General features: G+C 35.1%; 2 protein-coding genes and 1 pseudogene across 3 annotated transcripts; all 3 read right to left on the reverse strand.

Moving 5' to 3' along the window:
- Positions 1-4,758: 4,758 nt before the first annotated feature.
- On the reverse strand, positions 4,759-5,940 carry LOC147556496 (inorganic pyrophosphatase 2-like; annotated as a pseudogene). Its single transcript, XR_015233500.1, has 2 exons — positions 5,080-5,940; positions 4,759-4,818 (listed from the first exon to the last, which is right to left on the reverse strand). The product of XR_015233500.1 is annotated as an inorganic pyrophosphatase 2-like (transcript).
- Positions 5,941-15,792: 9,852 nt separating this feature from the next.
- On the reverse strand, positions 15,793-19,223 carry LOC147556497 (uncharacterized). Its single transcript, XM_086663278.1, has 6 exons — positions 18,960-19,223; positions 18,406-18,495; positions 18,193-18,297; positions 17,828-18,109; positions 17,352-17,424; positions 15,793-16,007 (listed from the first exon to the last, which is right to left on the reverse strand). Exons 1-5 carry the CDS (start codon positions 19,215-19,217, stop codon positions 17,395-17,397), a joined length of 765 nt encoding a protein of 254 aa, XP_086519404.1. The 5' UTR covers positions 19,218-19,223; the 3' UTR covers positions 15,793-16,007; positions 17,352-17,394.
- A 177-nt stretch (positions 19,224-19,400) lies between these two features.
- Positions 19,401-24,711, reverse strand: LOC147556498 (uncharacterized). Its single transcript, XM_086663277.1, has 3 exons — positions 24,675-24,711; positions 20,884-23,174; positions 19,401-20,459 (listed from the first exon to the last, which is right to left on the reverse strand). Exons 2-3 carry the CDS (start codon positions 23,169-23,171, stop codon positions 19,535-19,537), a joined length of 3,213 nt encoding a protein of 1,070 aa, XP_086519403.1. The 5' UTR covers positions 23,172-23,174; positions 24,675-24,711; the 3' UTR covers positions 19,401-19,534.
- Between the last annotated feature and the right edge of the window lie 524 nt (positions 24,712-25,235).

Raw genomic sequence — 25,235 nt, forward strand, 5'->3', positions numbered from 1 at the left:
TTTGCAACTCTATTCAGATTTAAAATTATTGAGAATCAACATTTTGTAATATGTTGCCAACAAATGACTTTATGTTTAAAAATACTGAGAATAAATGAACATTTTATAATCTGTTCTCAACAATTAAATTTAAGTTTAAAAGTGTTGTGAAATTTTTCTCAAAACTAAAGTTATTTGCAAAATCAAGACACCTAACTTCTATACTAAAACATTTTATAAAATGTTTATCCAACTACTACTTTTACCACTAGCATAGGTATAAGTGCAGTTCTTTTAGAATGCTTCCAACCCTTTTCGTTTTTCAGACAAATTAAAGAGAGGGAAAACAATTCTTGAAGATATTAAATGTCAGATGTAAGAGTGATTTGATGGGTGACATTCTATCTTGTTTCTCGCGAATTTAATAAGAGGGAAAAGAAAGCGGGAAATGGCTGAGGGATCTCAAATGACTAAAAGGGGTAACATGGTACTTTCATTTTTTGGGTTTTATTTGTAATATATATCCAGACTGGACTCCATTTCTCGTTTTGCCCCGAATTTTGGGCCTTAGATTTATGCGGCCTTAGCTGAATCACTTTATAAATTAGAATTTTTCTTTTGCAATCATAATTATTATTTCTTAATTTTCATATTGACACTTATATCCTTTATTTATAAGTGAATGAACTATTCTTTTTTTTTTTGAATTGTCAGCGTGCCTCTAACCTTTGACCTCTAAGGTGGAAGACTAAACCTCTCGTGACTTCAACCAAAAGTAGTTGGCATGAATGGACTATTTTGCTTTATCTCTATCATTCTCTCTTCTTGTCTCTCATTCTCAAACAAAAGGATAACGTAGATTTGGATGGTCTCACACAAGATTTCACATGAAATCCACTCTTTGTCTCATTCTAAGAATCTTTAAGGAAGACGCAGCAAATATATACTCCAGTTTGTTTTTCAATGATTCAAATTCACACGAAACCCTCTATTTACATGGTTCGCTTTTTTATTCTTTATATTAAGGTTTTACTAATCTTCATGATTTTTTTTTGCAATGATTCAAATTTTACACAAAACCTTATCTTTCTCTCTCTAACTCTGAAGGAAGAGGTGACAACACATTCATGGTTCGTTTTTCATTTATTTAGGGTTAGGATTGAATTGTTCTTCTTGATCTATGCTAATGGTTATTTGCTTTATTATTTACCGTTGGTTCTAAAGAAGTGAACCCTCACCATATCTAGTTTCAATAATTTCCTTCCTTTAAACAATGTGGACCTTTTGTTTCCGCAGCGTACAATTTTGAAGATTTGAATATCTGGTGGTGGTGGTCGCAATGGTGTTTGTGGTTTGGTCAGAATCGACCCTGACGTTTGGGGGGCGCTAGGCGAACGTATCAATGGAGCCCCCTACATCTTGTTTTTTTTTCGAATTTATACATAGCTCTCACTTGTGATTTAACTAAATCTTGATCTATTTGTTTTTTATCTTTTCAATTTTCAAAGCCACATAATTACTTTTTTGAAGCCATAACAATCTAATGAGATAATAACAAAATTATATACTAATCACCATATATATTTTAACTTATTAGAAGTAGCAATAAGAACTTAAACATAAACAACAAAACAAGGAAAATTAAAAGAATAAGAAGCTTACCTCTATGTAGTTGTGCCATAAACTCTTGAAGAGAATGTAATAGAAATGTGAGATAAACCCTATGTCATAAGAAGCTTACCTCTATGTAATTGTGTCATAAACCCTGGTAGAGAATGAAATAGAAATGTGAGATTGAAGTTTGAATACAAATAAGAAAAGATAAGAAAATAAATTATAGAATATGTTTTTGATTTTTGTTCTCTTCTATGTAGGTGTCTGTTAGGCTTAGATGATAAATTAATTAAGTTTGAGTGTTATGATTTTGTGTTTTTCTTTTAAACCTTCTATTAATTAGCGTGTGCTTTACACTTTAACTCGGTATAACTCGTGCTCGTAGGACACAGAAAACTTTGTAATCATGATATGCGAGGAACGTAGACAATTTTATGGATTTAGAAACTGAAATAGTTCAATTGAATAAAAACAATTACAATAGGAGGAAGAGGGTTAGAAAAACCAGAACATGTAATGATAATTAACACAATAGCAAGAGAGAGACAATGACATTTTACCTGAATAAAGTGAGAGAACAATAAAACATTAACAATGAAGATTATGATTCGATATCTGTATGATTCTCAAAATCAAACCACTCTAGACATGTCTATTTATGATAAATACCAATTCTCTTGATCTAAATAAACCAAATTTTAATTACCACAAAAATGATATAGTAACATTGATAAAAAAAAAAAAACTAAATTACGTAGAAAGTAGTGTTTCACCATAGATTGGTATTTAACAATATGAGTTATTGATAAAGAGATAGCATTACACCAAGTTAACAACAACTGTGGGAGAAAAGTAATAGTAAAGTGAACAAACTTGAGACATAACATACAAACTCTATTAAAATAATGACATCTTCTAGTCTTCACATCCTCTACGATTTATTATCCTATAGTTTTTGTTTGTGCTTTCATTCTACTAAATATTTCAGGTTGTAATCAATCATACGATTATTGTTGTCTCAACCAAAAGATGTTGTAACCTATCGGTCCTTAAAAAATATTGACATTGAGACCTATACTACTTACGATCATTACAGTAATTGCTTTAAAAAAATTGATTACGGAACAACTAAAAAAAGAAGATGAAGCCAGGTTACCTATATTGGGTTAAAGAGAAAATATTGTGAATGCGACTAAATTGGAATGAAGAATGGTGATGGGATTATATAATGAGATAGGAACTTTATGAGAATTGAGAAGGTCATTTTTTCTCATTAATCTTAGGGAGTTATGGATTCATAATTAATGGTAATTGATTAGATTAATGTTATGAGAATAGAGAAAGTCATTTCTCCCATTAGTATAGAATTAATTGGTCATTGATATACGATAAATTGATTTTACGTTGAGATTTAAGGGTTGAGATCTAACGATGAAAAACTTGACGCTCATAATTTATGATGGGTTGAGTTTGTATAATAAATTTAGAGAGAGGGTGAACAAATTTTCATTTCTTTAGGTAGGTAATTAGGGGTGGGAATCGGTCCAGTCGGGCTTGCCCATGGCCCAATTTCATCGGGCTCGGGCGGTCTGGGCTCCACAACATAATGTTCGATTGGATTTCCGGTCCAGTCTGTGCCAGTCAAAATCCAAAATTGACTTGCCCAAAGCCCGCCCGAAATCGAGTTTTCTCTTCGGGTATCGGTCTGGGTCGGTCTAGGTACAACCAATTTTCTAGGAAGCAAATTAGGGCAAAATTACGGTAAATTTAGGGTTAAAATTAGGGCAAAAGGGGTGAGGATTAGGGCAAAATTTAGGGTGAGAATTAGGGCATCTTGTTCATCTTCACTCTTACTAAAATTAAAGATACCTGTTTCTAAATTTCGGGTGAATTCGAATAAATGGTTTGATGATCGGAAGAAAAACAAGACGACATAGATCCTCATCATCTCTTAAACAAGAAACAAAAATAACAGATCTTAAGAAAACAAAACAAATCATAAGAAAACAAGATGATGATCAAAAGAATAACAAATCTTACAAAAATAAAAACAGTATATCTATTCCTTCTTTTTCTTCTTCAACTTCGTTTTGTTTTTCTGTTGAACAAAAGTCGAATAAGAGTTGCCAACTTCATTCTTCTTCAACTTCTCTTCATGTTTTGTTACCGACAAAGGAAAAAAACTATCGAACACTACTCGTGAGGACTGAGGAGGAATAAACTCGAAACCCTAAGAGGAATGCAATCGTCCAGAAGATGAGAAAGAGAGAAAAGTCTAGGTCATGAAGTTAAGACCTATTTATAAGTAGGGATAAAACCCTCAATCCAATGGATAATAATGTCCTAATCTAATGGACTAAGATTTAATCGGCCAAAATCGGTCCAGGCTCGGTCAGACAGCCGGCTAGAGCTTCATAACCAATACCGGCCTGACAACTCTAATCGGTCGGTCTGGGCTTGGCCAGAACGGGTTTCAGACTGTTTCGGGTGTCTCGGACTCGGTCGGACACCGGGCGGTTCTCGGTCAACGAACTTTTTTCCCAAGCCTATAGGTAATAGATCTAAAGGCCGAGATTTATGAGAAAACAAAATAATCGATTGGATTTATCTTTCGGTTTGCCCTTGTCAGCACAAAACATTTATGTTTTATATAATAGACTAGATATAACCCGTGCCTCCGGCACGATGAAACTGTGATATAAATAAGATTATGAGGAAATATAAAGAACGAGATGACAGTTCTATAGTTTGACATTCTCCATAAACAGAGACCAACTTTAACAAAAAATGATATAAATAAAGGAAAGAAAAACAATAGATACGAACATCTTCAATTTGACCAACTCAACATTGGATGATATCAAAATAAGACACCTCTCTATCTAAGATTTTGGAAGGAGCCAATTCGAAGATGAAGTTATAGTTCATTCGAGTTTTTCTCCACATAAAAATGTCACACCCATACAGAAAAAAGGGCAAAAATATAAGGCTGAACATGTTGCAACCTAAAGCGTCGAATTATTAGAAATACAAAACAAGTAAAATTAGTCTTTTATGAACATGCTTGCAGCCATCGCTATTTTACTCTTGATTTTAGTAAATGCCGAGTGAAGTAAATTATAGCATCCAATTGTTTGATAAATATGGAGTAACGAGTCTTAGAGGTGTTGTATGGAAACCCAAATGTTGCAACAACCTGCATGACTGCATAAATACCGGCGCTTTCTGTAAATATAACTGGTTGATTTAGAAAGCATACAATGAATGCAAAGAAACCATAAGTTTCACTTCTGGACTTGGAATCGCCATGAAAGTTTAAACTCATAACTTTCACTTCCACACCCAGGATTACAGATATATTATGTCAAAATGGCACATTAGTAAACATTCATGGATGAACCAAATTATCAAACCAGTAAAATGTACTAAAATGGACATAACAGAATAAACATTCGTGAGTAGAGATCGGTGTCGTATGAAACTTACACTCTGTTGACACTAATCCTAGTGGGCAATTGTTGTTCTTTTCATAAATAACTGCGTCATTGAGTTGAAGAAGAATTCGTCTGAGATCCTCCCCGTCGCTCCATTCATGAATTTCTGCCTTGATTACTGATCTTTAGGCGGTTATTAGTTCCCATAATGGGTAGTTCTTTCTCGGCATAAATTTATCTACTTGTTCTAGCTTTAAACTCGGGCAAAAATCACCCTTTACATCTCCAAGATATATGAATCGATTGTTTCATACTTCCATTTGCATAAACTTCTGCTTTAATCCTCTCGAAAATTAATCCGTTGCACATATTGGGAGGGCAAATAGAATAACCATGAGAAGACGTATTGAAATCATGGTAAGGCAAGATCATGAGCTTTCCGTCGTTGTCGATATTGCCAGGGTTAGTGTTAATCTCCAAAAAATAACCCATTAACCCATGGTGTTCTAAGATTGTTTGAATGAAGAATACATTTGCATCACTCAGTATCCTCAATTCACATCCAAGAGCATGAGCAGATTTAATGGTTGATATGATAATATGATATTAGGACACAACATAACACTTTTGTTATCTCTTTAATTGTTCTTCATTGTGAATGAATTTCAGTCATCATCTCCATGAGAGAGTTCCAAAGAACAGTATACCTTAATTTATCAAACAATTCATTGATACCCATTTCATCAACAACCATAGACAGAAACTAACTAAGCAAGACAAAATCATACCTATTTCACATTGACATTTAAGCAAACACCTTCTAAGCACCAACTAAGCAAGACAAACCTAGAAAGAAATTGGATAAAAACATTGAAATGTAGAAGATGAAAGAGTGAAAAATGTCTTACCTTCGAGAAGGCAACTGAATTGGAGAGTGAAAAATGTCTGGTCACTTCAATTATTGATTTATGATGGGAATGAACCTGCACAGATTCATATCAGATACCACATCAAGTTAGAAAATTTACAACAAAATAATCAAATTGGAGAAATCAAGCTGACCCCCCTTTAGGATCATAGAGAAAATCACAAAAAAATCAAACTAAATTCAAATAACTGTTTAAGACAATCAAATAAGATCAAAATGTTGATTTATCTTGACAATAACATCAACATAAGATCAAACTGAGACCTAATAGATATATCAAAATGTTAAGACAATCAAATCTGAAAATAAATCCAAAAGTTAGTGAACCCTATCATAAGAAATCGTTGTCATCGTTCTGGTCTATATGGATCCATAATTTCAAATAAATGATTTTATTTGTTCTGGGGATAGAATAAGAAATTGCAGGAGAGAGGGATAACGGCTGGAATTTGTAACTGAAACTGGAAGATTAAAATTTTAGAAAAGAGGGATTGAGGATTTTGTAACTGAAATCTTGATGAAGATTTAAGATGAGGTGAAGGATAACCTCTTCGGATCAGTGAGTGAGGGGTGGGGACTCTAACTATCAAACCACTGATTTAAAAGAAAGATAAGAAAGAAACGTAGAGAGACGTAATGGATTCGATGAATGTAACGTTGAGGGAAGTTAAAAGTGGGTAACAGACAGTGATAAACGGATTTAATTAATGAGGGAAGGATAACTAACGCTAATTTATAAGTAGTATGATTTAGTGGCTACAGTAGGATTTGATTGGAGATGGACGGTTAGGATTTATTGTAACATATCCCAGTCAGCACTAAATATTGAGTTTTGTAACATTGTCCATTGAATGGGTGAACAAATAATTAATTTTTTAGGTGGGTAAGATATCAAAAGGTTAAGGTATAAGATCAAATTGAACAAACGGTCAGATTTGTGTTTTGGTTTGTCCCAGTCAGCACAAAACATTGTGTTTTGTTATATAGATTGGGTGTCCCTTTCTTTAAAGGAAAAAAGTTATTAAAAAAATAATGTAACTCACAGGAGTCGAACCTTAGTACTTAGGTTCCCTAACCAACTACTCTACCAACTCTCCTGCCCCAACAAACCTAATATACATGTAGCATAAAAAGATACATTTTGTAACACCCATTATTTATGGCCCGTCATAAGTTGGTTTTGTTCATTACAAAATGTGATTTGTTAGCAGATACAATTACAACTTATATGAAATGATATTGAGTTTGGGCGAAACGTATGTATTTTCTAGTGGTTGGATTTGGTTCCTCAAGTGTCACACATAAAACAAAAGATGAAGGAGGAACCAACTAGAATCGGGCCAAAGAAAACGAAGAATTATACGAAGGAAACCACTCCTAAAAAGAAGTCCAGGAGTACAGTTATAGTGATAAAATAGGTTACTTTCAACTGATAATTTGTTTACTTTTTTTGGGCAAATTACATTCTGTATAACGCCCATTCATTGTTATGTATCGTCATAAGTTGGTCTTTTTTTATGACAATATGTGTTTTTGTTTGGAACATGTGTAATTTTGTAAGCACATACAATTACAACTTAATTGTATAAAATGATATTTGGTTTGGGTAAAATATAATTTGTTGTAGTTGAATTTGGTTTTCTGTTTGTCATTCCGTGTTTTGTTAAAGTAGTCCAAGTTAAATGTCGAAAGTATGGATATGTTTTCAGATTTTATGATACACAAAATGCTTAGTCCTTGACTAACGTCAGTAAGTCAAGAATAAACCAGAAGTCCAACATGTCAACCCGGTTTAAGGCAACAGGACTGCTGGACCCGCAACGATCTGCCACCTACGCCCAGAACTGGGAGGGCGTCAAAGATCAACAAAGGGGCTTCAATTGCTTCGCCTAAAACACAATCATGTCAGACCTGAGATTCTCCAAAGGAGTAAAGGGGGGTCCACGTAAGCAAGGTCGATGTCTTACGCCCTAAACTGGGAAGGCAGAAGCGCGTCGCACGCTTACCGACTCAATCCCAAATCTTCCTAAAGATCTCAGTCGGTTAAAGATCCTAAGTGTTTAAGTACGCTTGAACTTCAAGACTCTCAAAAGAGGAAACATCTCCTAGAAGATCTATCACCTCGGTAGGATACCTACGAATTATTCTAGGACATAGGAACTTCTATTTATCCTAGATACGAGATAAACCAAAAGGGAAACCCTAACTACGAACAGTAGGAAACTTCCCAAACGGTGGATCACAACCGCCTCATCTACACCGTCTATCACAGTCGGCCTAATTCAGCCTATAAAAGGGAATCGCATCGCCTTCTTCAAGGCACGTTAAGTTAAATCAATACATTCCAAAAATGTTCACTAATACTCAATCTTTTTACAGCAAAGAGCAATCTGACTGTCTTGACCATCGAAGCGGTTTCCGAACTCTTTGCAGGTTTTCTCCCTAGGATTTCTAAGGAGCAGTGAGCGGGAATAGGAAAAAAGAGTATCAATCCACCAAACGGAATATCGATTCATAACAGAAACTATCATGTATCAAGTCTCGATTTCTTGCTGATTAACGGAAAGCCATTTTTTGACATCAACAAGATTGGTGTGAGACTTAGAATCCTCAATTTGAAGGACATTATTTATTTTGCCATAACAAATCATATTTTGCTTAAACATTACTTATATTACCATAGAAGAAAAGTATTCTGCTTCGAGATTAGTTAAGTTTGTCATAGCAAAACTTATTTTGCTTTGAGATTAAATCTGCTTGCTTTGATGTAAGCCTAAGAAAAAAAAGCTAATATATAAGCTCAAGTTAGTAAGGGAAAATACTATATGCAGTAAACAAGAGAGTTTATAGTTGCGTATGCAACATTTCCGAAAAAAATCTACGAGAGTTTGAAGCAATAAATAATAAACAATAAAGAATGAAACAGTTCTAAAAAATTCCTATGGAAAAAAGTAAAATTTTGAAGCAATGTACTTATGTATATAACATTTTATATCTGCTTAGAAAATTACATGTATTCCAAACAAAACACATTTGCGATGAAAAAACCAACATATGACGGGTCATAACAACGAAGTAGAACTCCTTCTAACAACCTACACATTTTGTTATCATTTCCAATTGGACGATATTTGTAATTTTCACTCGAGGTTAGGAATTGATGGAATTTCCATAGGACCCATTTTACTGACGGGATTCATCACTACTTAAGCGACGCAACTAACTACTCGAAATTCACGTTTCTTCCCGTTCTTAATGTTAGCAATGTACAACAGTCACATAAAATCATTTTCTTCAATGCAACTATAAATGTAATTATCCCAACTATATTTAGTACCATACATGACCTAAACATGACACGAAATGCAGAACTAGAGAGATGAACTAAACATGACACGTAATTTGAAGCAGGAATGAATCTAGAGATGGATAAGAAAGCCATACTCTTTAGCTCTACTGAATAAATGTCCAGAAATTTCAAGCATGAATGAATCTAGAGATGGATTAGTTAGTTTTTTGGTTTTATTGGATGGGTTTATGAGTTTTATGAAATGGGTATTTCTTTTGCTTATTTATCTTGTCAAGAATGAGAAAGTTTGGGTATTCTGACATGAATACTTGGAATTTTGGTTTGGTGATGAAAATTGGTTTTCAGTATTTTGCTAGGTTTGTTGGATCTTTCCTAGCTTGAACCGTGCTTTATTGTTCATCTGTCATGTTAATATTTCTTATTACCTAGTCAAATCTGACGGTTTTATGGGCTTATCCGTCTACAGTATGAAGTTTATCCGTTTGAATGCTATTTAACTTTTTTGAAATCTATTCACTCAATTAATATCACTAATATCCGTTATGATTCTCTACTAATTGCTGATTGCTTCTTTGTGCAGGTCTGTTGGTGTTTCAGAGAAGAAGAAATGATAAGATACTTGTTGATTCTTGATGTTAGACAATGTGTATTTTGAAATCTTTCGCAATTTTAAATTTTCAAACCTTTCATGGTTTTGTTTTTGTTAGACAATATGTGTTATGAAAACAATGGCTTGCTCTTAGATGTGTATTACAAATTTTGATAGTTATGCAGGTTATTGTTCATTATGTTGCTACACTTTATGAATTAACAGGTGCAGCAACGGGTACAAAAAACAGATTTTAAAAAAGAATTTGTTATATATTGCCAACGGAAATTAAACTGTCGGCCAAACAAATAGTCGCCGACGGTTTTTGTAAACCCAAGCCGTCGGCATAGGGCAATAAATTCGCGAGAAATGGAATTCCCGAGAAATTAATTTTCTTACTGCCGACGGAAATAGATTTAACAAAAACGTCGGCAAAATATCTCTTTTATCATTTCTTTCTCTGTCTTTTAATTCTTTATCTCTCTAATCCTTTGTCTGTCCTCCCAATATTCAACAAACAACAATCGTTGTTTGAAGGTGTTGCATGCAAGCACTGACTCCAATTCCCATCATCAATGTCACCGTTTGTGATAATTATTCTGAATAAGAGGATGAGGACAAAAGGTTCTCGTAAAAGGCGGAATGCGCGACAAGCAATTTTGTTATCTTATCCTCTCTCATCATCTTTTTCCTCTCTCATCATCTTTTTCCTCTCTCATCATCTTCTTCCTCTCTCATCATCTTCTTCCTCTATTTATCTCACCACGACTCTCGAAATTCTTGAACTTCTGAAGAATTTGGCAATGGCGTACCAACCTAAACTCATGACTAGACCCCACACATAACTCTCTCCCCCTCTCTCTTAAAGAACTGAAACCAATTTTTAGGATCTCCTCATTGAACTGTCTTTGTTGTACCCAACTTTAGTTTTGTTTCTCTATCAAGAACTGAAACTATACAACTCATTATACAACTTTTGTTGTTTTGGGTGTTCACTGGAGTGGAATTTACAAAAAGAACTTATGTCAATCTTCTAGAGTATTTTCAACACTCACCTTTTCCCTAAATATGCTTTTATTCCTTCCATTTAAACGAATTTGTGTTAAGTTTGTGGTCATCCAACTCAAAACCAATTGACAATGAGTGGAGAGGACCTATATTTTATATTCTTGGTTGCTAGTTACCCATTATTTCATGTGGGACTATTCTCACACGCCCCCTCACGTGTGGCGTTCTTTGAGTCTAACACGTGTATTTTTTTCTTTACGGGTGACGTGGAACACGTGTGGCTTTTAAGCCTATCACGTGTGGGTCCAGCTCTGATACCATGTTAAGTTTGTGGTCATCCAACTCAAAACCAATTAGCAATGAGTGGAGAGGACCTATACTTTATATTCTTGATTGCTAGTTACCCATTCTTTCATGTGGGACTATTCTCACAGGGTGGAATTTTTTCGAAGCCATTGTGGGTAAGAGCAAAATGTAAATTTTCTATCTATTATATATTTGTCCACAATAAGCTTCACTTTGCCTTTCTCTCTCTCTCTCTTTCTAGTCGCTAACCCTAATCTAATTTGCGCCCTTATTTACTTCAAGAATAATCTCATTTACACCTGAATTTGATTTATGAAGAAACCCAAATTCCTTATGTATGTGGAATCACATTGTTGTTTTCTCGTTGAACCGCAATCTGGGTTAGAGAGTGAGGGGAAAAGATAGGACAATAAAGAGAAAGGGGAGAGAGGAGGAGGAGGAGGAGGAGAAGGAGGAAGAAGTAGAAGAAGAAGAAGAAGAAGAAGAAGCAGAAGAAGAAGAAGAAGAAGAAGAAGAAGAAGAAGAAGAAGAAGAAGAAGAAGAAGAAGAAGATGAAGAAGAATGGAGAGTGATTCCAAAAACATTCAATCAAATTGCAGAGTGATTCAAAAAAACATGCCATCAGAGTCAAATTGGGTAAAGTGGAGATTCTGGAAGTCATAATGTTGGTTTGGTGAGTCTAGTATCTTAGAATGTACCTTTTTTTCTATAGATTTATTTTTCACGCGAGTTTTCACGTCATGATGTGGATTTAGTTTCTTACATAGAGAAAAAGAAATGGAGGAAGAAGACGATGAGAGAAATAAAAAGAGTCAGAGAGAAAAGTCGTCGGCAATAGCCAGTTGGCGGGACACCTTTGCCTAATGACTGTTGTTTAATAAGAGCTAAAAATAGAAATGATTAGGAAAGATGAAGAATTAGAAGAGAGAAAAATAAATGACAAGTGAGAAAAAAATTAAGGGGAAAATTTGGTGAGTGTGTTATAATTTGGGGGGGGGGGGGGGGGGGGGGGGGTCAAAACAAACTACCGAGCACTACTGGTGGCCAAAACAATAACTTAGCCAGAGTTATGACCAACCTGGAGGTCCCAGATTCGAATCCCAGAGAAGGTGGAATCTTTGGTTATTTGAACTGAGATTATTAAGGTATAAATAATGTTGTTGGGCTTCAGCCCATTGTTATTGTTGGGTTATAGACCCGGTCTTATTAGCAGGGGCGGACCCATGTAGGGACCCGTGGGGTCACGTGCCCCCACGGGTCCGGAGAGGGTTCTCAGTTAAATGAATTTATACGAGTATAAAAAGATAAAGTAACACACATGCGGAGGGAGTAGTGCTTGGCCGGGTGGAGTGAGGGAGAGTTGAACGTTTTAGATGTATGAGTTCGAGTCCCACAATTTGTGGCCCCTAGTTTTTGATTTATTATAATTTGATCCTTGTATTTCTCCCTTATAACTCCATACTTACAAATAAGTTCATGTATGAGTCTTTTTCCTTTGTGAATTCGATGTTGTTTCCCATAAATTTGTCAGGCCTATTTTTCTCATATTATTATTACATTTTTCTTTTTTTTTTTCATTTTCCCTACATATATATATATAATATTATATTTCGGACTATTTTCTTTTAACTTAGTCAGTTCTCTCTCTCTTCTTAATTTCTTTAAGAACGTACAATGTGGTAATCATTTTTCAGCACATTAAGGACTCTCATTCTTTTAACATAAAATTTACACATTATTTTTTGAGTAATTCAAATGTATATAATAATATTTATTTTTATGAAGACAATAGTCAACACAACTCACATGTTAGCACTAGTCGAATGAGTTGAGAGTGTAGGTATAAGAGACATAATCAATCGGTCGAACGCCATATCGAGATTTTTGCACAATTTAAATTTTTTTTTAATAAATAAAAGTGCCCCCACAACATAAAATTTCTGGGTCCGCCACTGCTTATTAGTGTTTGAGTGGGGTATCGAGCTTATCACATCTATGATGTATCAAATGCCAATTATCTCGACTTACGTAGATCGTAGTCGTCTTCGAAAAAAAAATTAATCACAAATTGAGGTCCAAAAAGAAATTTTTCACAAATTGAGGTCCAAAAAGAAATTTTATGATATCATCTCAGTTAGTAGGTCAAGTGGAGCAAAGCATGCAAATGAAAAGTTCACAAAACAAAAAAACCCTCCAAACGCAAAACTCCAAAATTCATCCACCCTTCAAGTTAACTACACCACTTAAATTTCCTCCAAACCCCTAATTTTATATTATCAACCTTATTACAAGTCAACCAGGAAATTATAATTGTCTTTTAGCTTCTTGTATATTTTTTTCGCATTAAGATTAAAGCGAAAAAAAAGAAAACAATTAAATAGGTTCTAGTATATGAGATATTTTAGCAAAACTCATTGACCTCTCTCACTCTCGAGGTAGGTTTAGTTATTTTGGTAAACTTTTGCCTTATTAGGGCTTCATATATAAAACCCTGTGTAGAATTATTGAGAATCCTACAAATGTTTAGGTAACTCCTACTCCAATATTGAGATTTTTTTTTTGGTGCAAGTAATTCAATATTGAGCTTAGTTTATGAAAAATTTCCCTCATTTCCTTTTATTTCTTCCTTGTTTCTTTCTATTAGCAAAGTTTATCTATAATTTTGGACCTATTATGCTTTTAATATGGGCCAATCTCATTGATTTCTCACATAAATATGATTTGACTTTAAAAAAATTTCTTATATATTTAAAATATCTACCCTATGCCTATTATTAATTTACTTAATTACCTATATATGTTTCTATTGTCGAGTAAGAAACGTCCTTTTAGTGTTTTCAAAATGTTATAAATTCCCAATATAATTGGTCAAATGATGTAGACCACAAAAGAATAATCCAAATAATGTTTACTAATCCATTTGGTCAAACCTTTTGATTTGGGCAAATTTTTGTTTAGAGTTAGGATATGTGACTAACTCTCCTGTTTAACCACCTGCATTTTATTAACTTTTATTTTCGCCTTCTGTAGAGTTCAGTTAGAAATCTACTCGAATTAATTTTCTATTTTTTATTTTTAACTTTTACCAATTCATTTTTCTTTTCCTCTTTCTCGGATTGTTTCTCTATCACTAGCTTTTTTTTTCTCATTCACTTCTTTCCTCCGTTGAAACTAGGGGTGGGATTTTGGCCCGGAAACCCGGAACCCGCCCACGACCGTCCGAGTCCGAAAGGTCCGTGACCGTCCGATGCCCGAATCGGTCCGTACCCGCCCGACCGAAAGATCTTAAGCGGACGGACGCGGGCATAGGTCTTTACCCGGTGGTCCGACTGAGTCCGCCCGCTTATATCGTCCGCCCGACCGAACCCGTCCACACCCGTCCGTTTATCCTACCCGTTATACCCGCCCGCCTATATGATTGATTTTAAGCCTTTAGATTTGTAGAGTTAGCTACAACCATTAGATTTCAAGAGTAAAAATAAATAACCCTAGAAATCACTTTTCTTAATTTTGTCTTCGTCGTTCTACTTCTCTAGTTTCTATCTCCTCCAAAATCTCAGTATCGCATCAATAACCCGAGAATCCACAATAAACCGGTCGTAATCCATGAGAAGAAGTATAGAAACCGATCATAATCCATGAGAAATCTCAATGCTTATCTTGCGATTTTGAATTCATTTACTTTTTAGAATTGTAAAGTGGGAGTTTTAGAAAGTTGTATTTAGCGACTAAACATTTTAAATTTCGAATAAAAGTTTCTTTATTTGTTCATTAGTGACCGGTGTCCGCCCGACCGATACCCGGTTTGCCCGACTATCAAAACGGTCACGGACGGCACTTTGTTGGAGAAAAATCCGAAATGTCCGCCCGTTTTGTCCGGATGTCCGAGTGGACACTTAGGACTCGTGTCCGTTCCGCCCGGACCGGTTGAGTTAGTGTCCGTTTCCCGCCCGTCCAGACCGATTCCCACCCCTAGTTGAAACACAACAAATAATCACAAAAGTTTGTCAAAAGGGAAGTGCCCTCCGCTAGATCCCCTTTACCGGAGTAAGTTAATTTTCTTTTGAGAAAGAGAAAACTCTTCTTCGTTCAGTACTCAACTGAATTGTTAAGAGGTCCAAAATAAAAGTTGGTAAAAATATAGGAGGCAAAACAAACAAATTAGCCACATCTCGGGGCATAAATCGGAATTAATCCATTATACACTACGAAACACACAGCCTTTAGTTACGGACTAATTCCGTAGCAGTTACCCCGATTTCCGTAGCAAACGATCGGTTGCTACGACCGACTTCTCGTAACTAAAGCTGCCGTCGCAAAAGGTTTTAGCTACGAACTTGTTGCTACGACCATGCCCGTAACTACAAGTTCAAACCTTTTGCTATGACTTTTTCCGTAACTAAATGTTTAAAAATATATGACCGTTGTTTAGTTATTTATTATGGAATTGGGCGTAGCAAAAAATCATGAAAAATTACAATTGAATGTACCACATTAGCTACAGAAGCGACCGTAGCAAAAAACTTAGCTAGTTAAAAATCCTCATTCCTGTTTACATTCATCAATCGTGACCCTGTTCAACCTGCAATCATCCGTATACATATATCTATAACTAAAAGACATACAATAACATGTCAACCATCTGTTTCATCCATTCATTCATTAAAATTCCTTAGTACATATACCGAAGTAAAAAATCTCTCAAATTAAATTTACCAAATATGAACGAAATATATCGAGTAAACAATCCAAACTAACTAATGTTAACATATTAAAAAGTTTAACGTACTATATATTAACAAAAAAGTCTCGTACGAGGGTTCACTTCTCCAAAATTTCCTGTAACAAGAGATGATATATCATTAGAATCCAATGAGAAACAATGGTACTCTGATAAAATCAAAAATATAATCATATATTTTCAATCAAATGAAACATCACGATACGAAATGCTAACAAACAATGTAAAAAACTATCTACAAAGCCTTGATTATGATACCATAACCATTCGTACAAGATTCATCGACGAGTATGTCATTATGTGGCATTATGCGTCCACGTGGTTCTAGTGGGCTGTAAGGATATTCAGATGTGGTACTCGAATGATGCAGTACAGTACATATGAAGGTTCCTACAAGTTTGGCATTGCTGATAGATACAAACTACTTCTATACTAATTATATAAGGTCTATCAGAAGCAGTTCCCTAGAACTGCAAAACTAATTGTTTTCACAGTAAGCATTTGTATCCCACATCGTGAATGTTAATTTTGTAATCAGGGAGGATATGATGAGTATGGCTACTAAGTCAGGATACCCAACAAGGAAAAGTAAGACATTTAACATGAATTAATCCAAAATAATGCCTCAATGGATACCCATATCTCACAATTCATTGAGAAGACAACACTCGTAGACACAATTGATAAGAATCACACAAACATGTAACAAAACAACAAATAGCAAAAAAAAAAACAGTAAAATTGATAAAATGTATGATTAAAATAAGAAATATTACAGAAAAATATTAACTCAAAATGGGTGTCATGAAAGTAAAATATAAAACTTGCAAGTGAGTGGAGTGACAAACTGACAATTAATAAGAAATTGGTAAAAAAGAACCTAAACCCAAACTAATTTTGATATATAATAAATGGATGAATTGGTTAAATTGGTGATAAGAGAGATTAGTACGTTTCATGATCCAAGGAAGGAGAAGAAGGAAGTCTGTGAGGAGAAGCATGGCGGTGTCCTCCCGAAGGAGAATACTGCAAGTAACTTCCAGGTGGGATTCTGTCAGCCATCACTGCTACTAAACCTAGTTGCAGGATTTCCAACTCCACTCCTCCCCTCCTCTTTCGCCTCTAGTGTCTAGACTAGAGAGAGAGTGACTAGCGAGCGATTGTTGATTACTCAAATCCAACTACCAAAGAAAAATATCAGAAACCGACGAAGTTGTTCAACTAAGCGTCATATGTTCTTTATTAAACTTTTTAGCGTGTTGGATATGGTTGTCAATGGGTATCCTGACTTAAATGACTCCCTATATGATACATACTCTAAAACTACTGTGACATTGTCTACCACATCCATTATTGTGCATAATATATAGTTTACCACATTGATGGAGATACTGAAACATACGGAAAATTCAAAATATGTAAGAAAGTAATAGAAGACGTACCAACGCATAGTATTGTAACTTTCTGAAATAATAACGTCATCCATCATTGTGCAGAGTTACACGATGAAGTACCCTATAGAATAAAAGATGCTTAGAAACATAATTTTCATATTAAATACTGAAAGAACAAAGTTGACACTTCTAATCGTAATGCAAAAGGGAGTAATTTTTATTGCTCCTAAGGGGATTCAATGTACAACGGAGAAACCTCCTCCTGATCTTATCTCAATTAATGTTGATGGAGCTATGTCACAAGGTACTACAGCAGGTTATAGTTGCATTAGTAGGGACCATGATGGATTGCCTATCTTGCTATGACCAAACCTAGCTTTTTGTTTTGGGAATTATGTGTTTGAATAAGAAGGGGTTAATGCCATATTCCTTGTATTCTTTTGGTTCAGGTCCCCTTAAGCCTGCTATTATTTACAAAAAAAAAGATTTTCATAAACAGTTTCATATTAAATACATGTATATACCTGACTAGATAGTCGATATAGCTCCTCTTTCATCTGGTCCATAGTTGTGCGTAATACTTCAACTTGTTCACTCAAATTCTTGATCATATCATCCTTGCTTGTGGAGCTAGAAGCACTTTGTTCAACTCTGTCAAATTTCATTCTAGGTCCCACAACACCCCATCGCCCTTTTTTCTCGGGTCTTACAACTTTTGAGTAAATGTCTTTAGCCAAGTCCACAGGAGATTCTTGAAACAAGACAACATCTTCAGCACCGGTGCTCAAAATCTCATCAATCTTGCTCTACATTTGTAAGTATATATAGCAAAATTTAGATTGAGTGATGAATAAGTAAATTAGTAATTGTATGTGACTTAAAATCATACTATTCGCTCGTTTGCGACTTGAGAAGCTACTGTTCCATTAGACCGACGATGTGTTTTCTTGTAAATCATTGATCTTGTGACCTTCACATTTGTTGCAGCCTCTATCTATAACAAGAGTAGAAATACATGGAAGAAATAGAAAAATTAGGCAAAAGATGAAAGTTAGTTCACTTCAATGGTAACTATTTTTATGAATGAAATAGTTGCTTTTACCTCCTTGGCGTAATTCATATTCGATTTTGAACCGCCAATATGGGGATCCTTGCTCTTCGCTTTGTTTTTCTTGTTCGTCTCACTTGCCTTCTGCATAATGAAATCAAATTCAATCCTAATTAGTTATGTTATTCATTAGGTTATGAAGTGTTTTGTGTTTGTGTGTGTGTGTGTGTGTGTGTGTGTGTGTGTGTGTGTGAAACATAATGTATACAAACTTTGAAATCGGAATTTGTATGCCAATAATTAACCATATTCTTCCATTGAGTTGGAATGACATTTTTTGGGCAGTTAGCATACCACTCAATATCATTGTTATACGGGTCAAAGTATTTTTGCTTCATTCTGTACTTGTGAGATCTCCAACTACGATTTAGAGTTTCGTCTATCCAACGATCACATTTCTGGGGAAAGTGAAAAACGTTCTTAACAAAAACAAAACACAAATAAATATAAGTAACGCATCTAAAGAATTCATATATACAATTAGAGAGGAAGAGAAAAAGAAAAGAGAGAGAGAAAAAAGACAGAGAGAAAGAGAACATAAAAATTACCTCCAAGTCATCTTTCACCCGCCTTAGCCTTTCCGCCTTATCATCTATTTTGCTCCATACAGGCTCATCAAAAGGGAAATATTCGCCATCCTTAGCTAGCTTTCCAACATAAGCAGCTAATTCTGTAGAATTTTTACCATAAGGAATTCCACCCTCAACATTTAATGCAAGTTTTGTTCCAGGAGGGATCTTTGACAAAAATTCCAACTTAGCAAGACCTCTTGTTCGCTTAAGAGCTCGTGGTAGTTCGTCGGCCATCACCTTCTAAGTAGTCTTCGATCCTGTAATACGTAAGGCTAATGTGTAAGATCATATTTATCTACATAATTGTAAAAGAAATAACCTTAAACGAAAGAGAAATTTATACTAATACTTAAGATCACATTATAATATGTAAGATCACATTTATTAACCGATTTGAGAAGGAATAACCTTAAGTGAAAGAGAAATTTATACTAATACTTGTGAGCACATTTATAATAATCTAACTCAAAAGTTATCATTTATTGACATATTTGAAAAATAAGGGTAATTGGTAAGATCTTATTCTTAAAAAATAACAATTAAAATGACACTTAAATGTCGGAATCCTCATCTTCTTCTTCATCTTCTTCTTCATCTTCTTCCTCATCTTCTTCTTCATCTTCTTCCTCATCTTCGTCTCCAATTATATCTCCTTCATCTTCTTCGGTAACATCTTCATTTTCATCATCCTTACTTGCATCTTCATGATCAATTGCTTGGGTACGACTTAAATTTAATGGTGCTTCAACCGTAGTTCCAACCAGATCATTCCTCGTTAATGCTATATCATCTTCTTCATCATCAACACCACATTCCAGCTCACCATAAGGTTGACTATCCAATAATTGATCATCAACCCCCATGTCAAACGTGTCTCTAGGCTTATTATTAAGAACAACGTGCCACCCTGGTTCAGTGGGATCTTCAACATAAAAAACCTGTTTGACTTGGGATGCCAGAACATACGGCTCATCTTTTTGGGATGCCAGTAAAGTATTGAAATTAACAAGAGTGAACCCTAGCTTGTCGTTTTTTATGCCTTTGCCTTTCTCAACGTCGACCCAATCACACTTGAATAGTAAAAACTTACGATCTTGTGGATATGACACTTCAATAATGTCAGTCAAACGTCCGTAACACGATAGTTCTCCATTCACTGGACGTTTATCCTTCGCACTTGCGAGACTTGTAACTGTTGCAGTAAGCATAACACCACTATTTTGCGTCTTAGAATCCCTTTCTCTATCAATTGTTTTGAATACATATCCATTTACTGTATAACCGGTAAACCTCTTTGCATGAGATAGTGGACCTCGGGCTAATAAATGCAGTCCTTCTGGAAATGGTTGATTTGCTTGTTTTTGTCGCTCAAGTTCTTCTCTAAACCACTTCGCAAAATCCCTTTTGTGCAGTTTTTGTTTTTCATGGAATGAAAGCTTCCGTCTACTCATCAAATTAACATATGATTCATGTTGCCTGTATAGAAAATTAGGTTTCAATATTCATTTGTGCATGAAGGACAATGAAGTTAAAAAAAAAAATTTCTTACTTTATGTAAGGAGAAACTTCATCATCATTGAACAATATGTAGTCGTGCACTTGTTTCCTTTCAATAGAGTCGAGAATAAAACCCTGGAACCCCCCCAATATGACTATTATCTTTGTATCTAGGTGGTCTTTCTAGTCGAGTCTCCACATTTCCTAAATACCTTGTCAAAAATGTGAGACATTCACTGGCAATGTATCCTTCGGCAATAGATCCCTCTGGTTGAGCTCTATTCCTCACATATGACTTCAAAGTACATAAGAACCTATTTGAAAAAAAAATACAAACTCAGTTGTTTCTCAATTTTACTAACAAACTAGAAAATAAAGTTTAACACCTTATAAATTAGTTTACCTTTCAATAGGATACATCCATCGAAAATGGACAGGACCACCAATACGTGCCTCAGATGCCAGATGGATGATCAAGTGGATCATAATATCAAAAAAAGATGGGGGAAAAATTCTCTCCAATTTGCAAAGAGTTAGTGGAATACGATCCTCCAACTGTTTAAAATCATTTGCTGTATTCACCTTGGAACATAAATCACGAAAGAACGAACTTAACTCTATTAAAATAGAACTAACTTGTATTGGCAATGTCTTTCGAATAGCTAGAGGTAGAAATTGTTGCATAATTACGTGTGAATCGTGGCTCTTTAAGCCAGATATCTTGCGTTCTTTTACATTAATTCGACTAGCAAAGTTAGAAGAATAACCTTCTGGTATCTTCACACTCTTCAAAATCATACAAAATAACTCTTTTCTAGACTTGTCCATGGAGTAACATGCAGGAGGTATATAGCATTTACTATTGTTTTCTTCAAACCTTAAATGAAGTTCAGGCCTAACTCCCATATCCTTTAAATCGAGTCTTGCTTTTGCATTATCTTTTGATTTCTTGTCAATATCCAACAGTGTACCGACAATATTATCAAATACATTTTTTTCGATGTGCATGACATCTAAGTTGTGTTTAAGAAGATTTTCAGCAAAATTTGGTAACTCATACAATATACTCAATTTTTTCCAGTTATCTGGCATGTTAGGCAAAGACTCTGTCTCTCGTGCTCTTTTTCTTCGAATAGATGACGGTTTATCTTCAGGTTTTTTTCCGAATTTAAATGGAATACCCTTTAGCTTCTCCACGATATCCTTCCCAGTTAGTGGAGTTGGCGCTGTTTCTTGTTCAATTGTTCCATCAAATTCTTTTTTAAGTTTGCGAAACCTGTGATTTAAAGGCAACCAGCGTCGGTGACCCATGTAACATACTTTTCTCCAATGTCTCAAACGCTTGTGGTGTGTATGCTTATGACATGTGGGGCATGCCTTAAAACCCTTAGTACTCCAACCAGAAAGCATCGCAAAACCAGGAAAGTCACTTATAGTCCATAATATTCCAGCACGTAGTTTGAACATTTCCTTTCCATATGCATCATACGTCTCAACCCCTTCCCATAATTCTTTTAGTTCATCTATTAGAGGTCTTAGATATATGTCGATGTCATTACCTGGACTTTTAGGACCCGGTATAAGCAAGGACAAAATCATATGAGGTTGTTTCATACATAACCATGGCGGCAAGTTGTATGGAATGAGCACTACAGGCCAGGTACTATGGGAGCAGCTCATTGTTCGAAATGGATTAAACCCATCACTTGCTAAACCTAACCTTACGCTTCTTAAGTCTTCTGCAAATGTTTGATTTTTCTCGTCAAAATATTTCCAAGCCATCGAATCTGCTGGATGTCGTAAGACTCCATCTTTTGTGCGACCTTCTTCATGCCATCTCATGTCCTTCGCAATTTCCGGAGACATATACAAACGTTGTAACCTTGGTTTAAGAGGAAAGTGACGAAGGATCTTAACAGGTGTATTCTTCTTCTTTCCTGATCTGACAACTTTCCATCGGGAAGCCCCACAAGTAGTGCAAGATTGTAGGTTGGAGTTTTCCTTCCAAAACAACATACAATCATTTTCACACGCATCGATCTTATTATAACTTAATCCTAAATCAGAGATAATTTTTTTGCATTGTGTGAAGTTTTCGGGCAAAGTACACCCATCTGGTAAAGAATCTCGTAGTAACTGAAGCATCATGTTGAAAGTCTTGTTACTCCACCCACCTAGGCATTTGAAATGCCACATTTGAATGAGAAATGCCAACATTGTGGTCTTCTCACATCCAGGGTACAATTGTTTCTTTGCATCGTTTAATAATTTGTGAAAGTCTCCACCAACAATATTAGAGCTATTACTGTCGATTTCTGCCAACCCATCGACCATATCTTCATTTACATTTGGAAACAAATCATGCAACATACCAATAATGTTATCATCATTAACATTATCATTGCTTGCATCTTCTCTATCCTCTACCATGGCAGGTGCATTCTGTATCGTTTTTGCTTTCTCTCCGTGATGATACCATGTTGTATAAGTTCCTAGCATCCCTCTACAGACCAAATGGTCATAGATTGTATCTCTATCTTTAAAGATGAAGTTCTTACAATCTATACATGGACACCTTATAAGTCCTTCATCATTAATATAACCATGAGCAAAAGCATTGTCCAGAAATGCAGAAACTCCATCATCATAAGCTTGAGAATTTTTACACATATGAATCCAACTTTTATCCATCGTCTTCAGAAAACACTTAACAAAGCTAACTAAGTGAAAAGTTTAGAGATCAAGAATCTGCAACTCTGTCACAACAAACAATAATTTCAAACAATGTGTTGTAATTAAATTCAGAATTTTATTATGACAAACACTAATAAAATGTAGCAGTTGTTACTTGAACTGCTGAAGTACACCTACTACTTGGGCTGCTGAAATAGAGCAGCTGCAGCAACCATAAAACCAAAAAACCAAGATAAAAACAACGTTGCAGCAAGGCGGCAATCATGTTGCGAAATGAATACAATAATCCATTAATCACAATGTATTCTAAAGCATTTTAAAGATATTGAAACAAAATGATAAGTGTTTCAAACCTTCCAACGAACAAAATAAAGTCCTAAAGTTATGCAAGCAATACCCAGTTATGTCAACATATTCCGTATTAGGGGTGGCAAACCCAAGGTGACGACTAATTATGATTGACAATAGCAAAATAACTAGATCATGTTGAAGTTTTATAACTAATATGGACCTGACTAAATAGCTAATATGGACCTGACTAGATAACTAGGCACCACCACATAACACAATGCCTACACCATAACTAACAAAAATCATTCACGCATAGTGTCCGGCCAAATGTTATCCAACCGAAGTTCTAACTTAAAATTTATACTAGCCAATTATAAAACAAACTAATTGATGCAGAAAAAAAGTATGGATGAATCCAAAATAGACATTATTAGCCCGTTAAAAATGAAAAACAAGCCTGCAATTATTTCTCTGTACTTTTTTTTTCTTTGAATCGATCTTAAATACGTATGTATAGTGGATGAAATATGTATCTATAGTGGATATGTATGTATAGTGGACATATTAGTTCTTCCCTGTGTTGGTGTTATATATATATATATATATATGTGTGTGTGTGTGTGTGTGTGTGTGTGTGTGTGTACCCTATTAGAAGTTCTTCCATGTCATGAACATGAGTACTAGAGATCATATGATGACCCTCTAATACACACCATGTCCTGATCTTTCCAGTTCTCTCTCTCTCTCTCTCTCTATATATATATATATATATATATAAGCTAATTGTTCAAGATTTCAGCTTGAAAATCAATTAATTAGTACAAAGCACTTAACCTATCAATTATCATCACATTAAGGAGAAGATATGATTTTTAATTTGGATACAATAAAATTTGAACCTTATCTGATATTGCCATGAATGAACTTAAGATTCCTACTCAAGTATCTCTCTATTGGTTGGAAATGGTCTTAGAACATTACTGAACCATTATATGTTACTGTTATTTCTCTTTTTAGGTTTCAGGAAAAAAAATTACTGAACCATTATATCACCAAGAACAATAAAACTAGTAAAGACAAGTAGAAGAAGAAGAGAAACAACAGAACAAACCCTCTCTTTTGTCTTTGTGATTAAGGAAGAAAGAAATTTTGGAAATCAACTCATAAAACCTTCATAGACAGAGAAAGAGGGAAAATTCAACGAAATACCTGACAATAAGTCGAAACCCTTCTTCTCCAACTTTCCTTCTCTTCCTGCGAAACCCTAGCCCTGCCAGAAATCGTTCGAACTCTCCCTCTCGTTCAATTTCTCTTCTGCTCAACAAAACCCTTCCTTCAAGTTTCAAGAAAACCCTAGTTCAATTTCTCTGGGTTTTTTTTCCAAAATAGAAAAAAGAAAAGTGGAGATGATTAGAGCACCCCAAGTATTTCCAAATTTTATAAAGAGCACCCACCATTTAGGCTTCTTTTACAGAAGGCACCCAAAAATTTTGGCGCAAACACCAAATACTTGGCGCAACTTTTTACGCGCGAAATCTAATGAGCAGCTGCTACCGCTTGTGATCTATTTATTACGGATTTTTCGTAGCAAATGCCTACCGGTTGCTACGGCAAACGAACCGTAGCTGAAAGACACTTTGTAATTTTTCTAATGCTTGTGCGTGAAGGGCATTTGAGACCGACCTATGTGTAGCAACTGGCGGGAAAGTTTGTAGTTGTTGGTCTGTATTTGCTACGGCAACAAAATATCCATAACAAATGGTGACTAAT

Source organism: Eschscholzia californica, unplaced genomic scaffold, assembly GCF_041429995.1.
Source record: "Eschscholzia californica isolate CP2 unplaced genomic scaffold, dmEscCali1.0.p SCAF_2, whole genome shotgun sequence".
NCBI lineage: Eukaryota > Viridiplantae > Streptophyta > Magnoliopsida > Ranunculales > Papaveraceae > Eschscholzia > Eschscholzia californica.

Bases quoted from the DNA above. Each gene is read 5' to 3' on its own strand.
- LOC147556497 (XM_086663278.1), bottom strand. From the start codon at position 19,217: ATGGCCGACGAACTACCACGAGCTCTTAAGCGAACAAGAGGTCTTGCT. The intron at 18,298-18,405 runs GTAAAAGCAACT...CTCTTGTTATAG, and splicing joins ATATGAATTACGCCAAGGAG to ATAGAGGCTGCAACAAATGT. The intron at 18,110-18,192 runs GTATGATTTTAA...TTACAAATGTAG, and splicing joins AAGTCGCAAACGAGCGAATA to AGCAAGATTGATGAGATTTT.
- LOC147556498 (XM_086663277.1), bottom strand. From the start codon at position 23,171: ATGGATAAAAGTTGGATTCATATGTGTAAAAATTCTCAAGCTTATGAT. The intron at 20,460-20,883 runs GTAAACTAATTT...TTTTCTATACAG, and splicing joins TGGATGTATCCTATTGAAAG to GCAACATGAATCATATGTTA.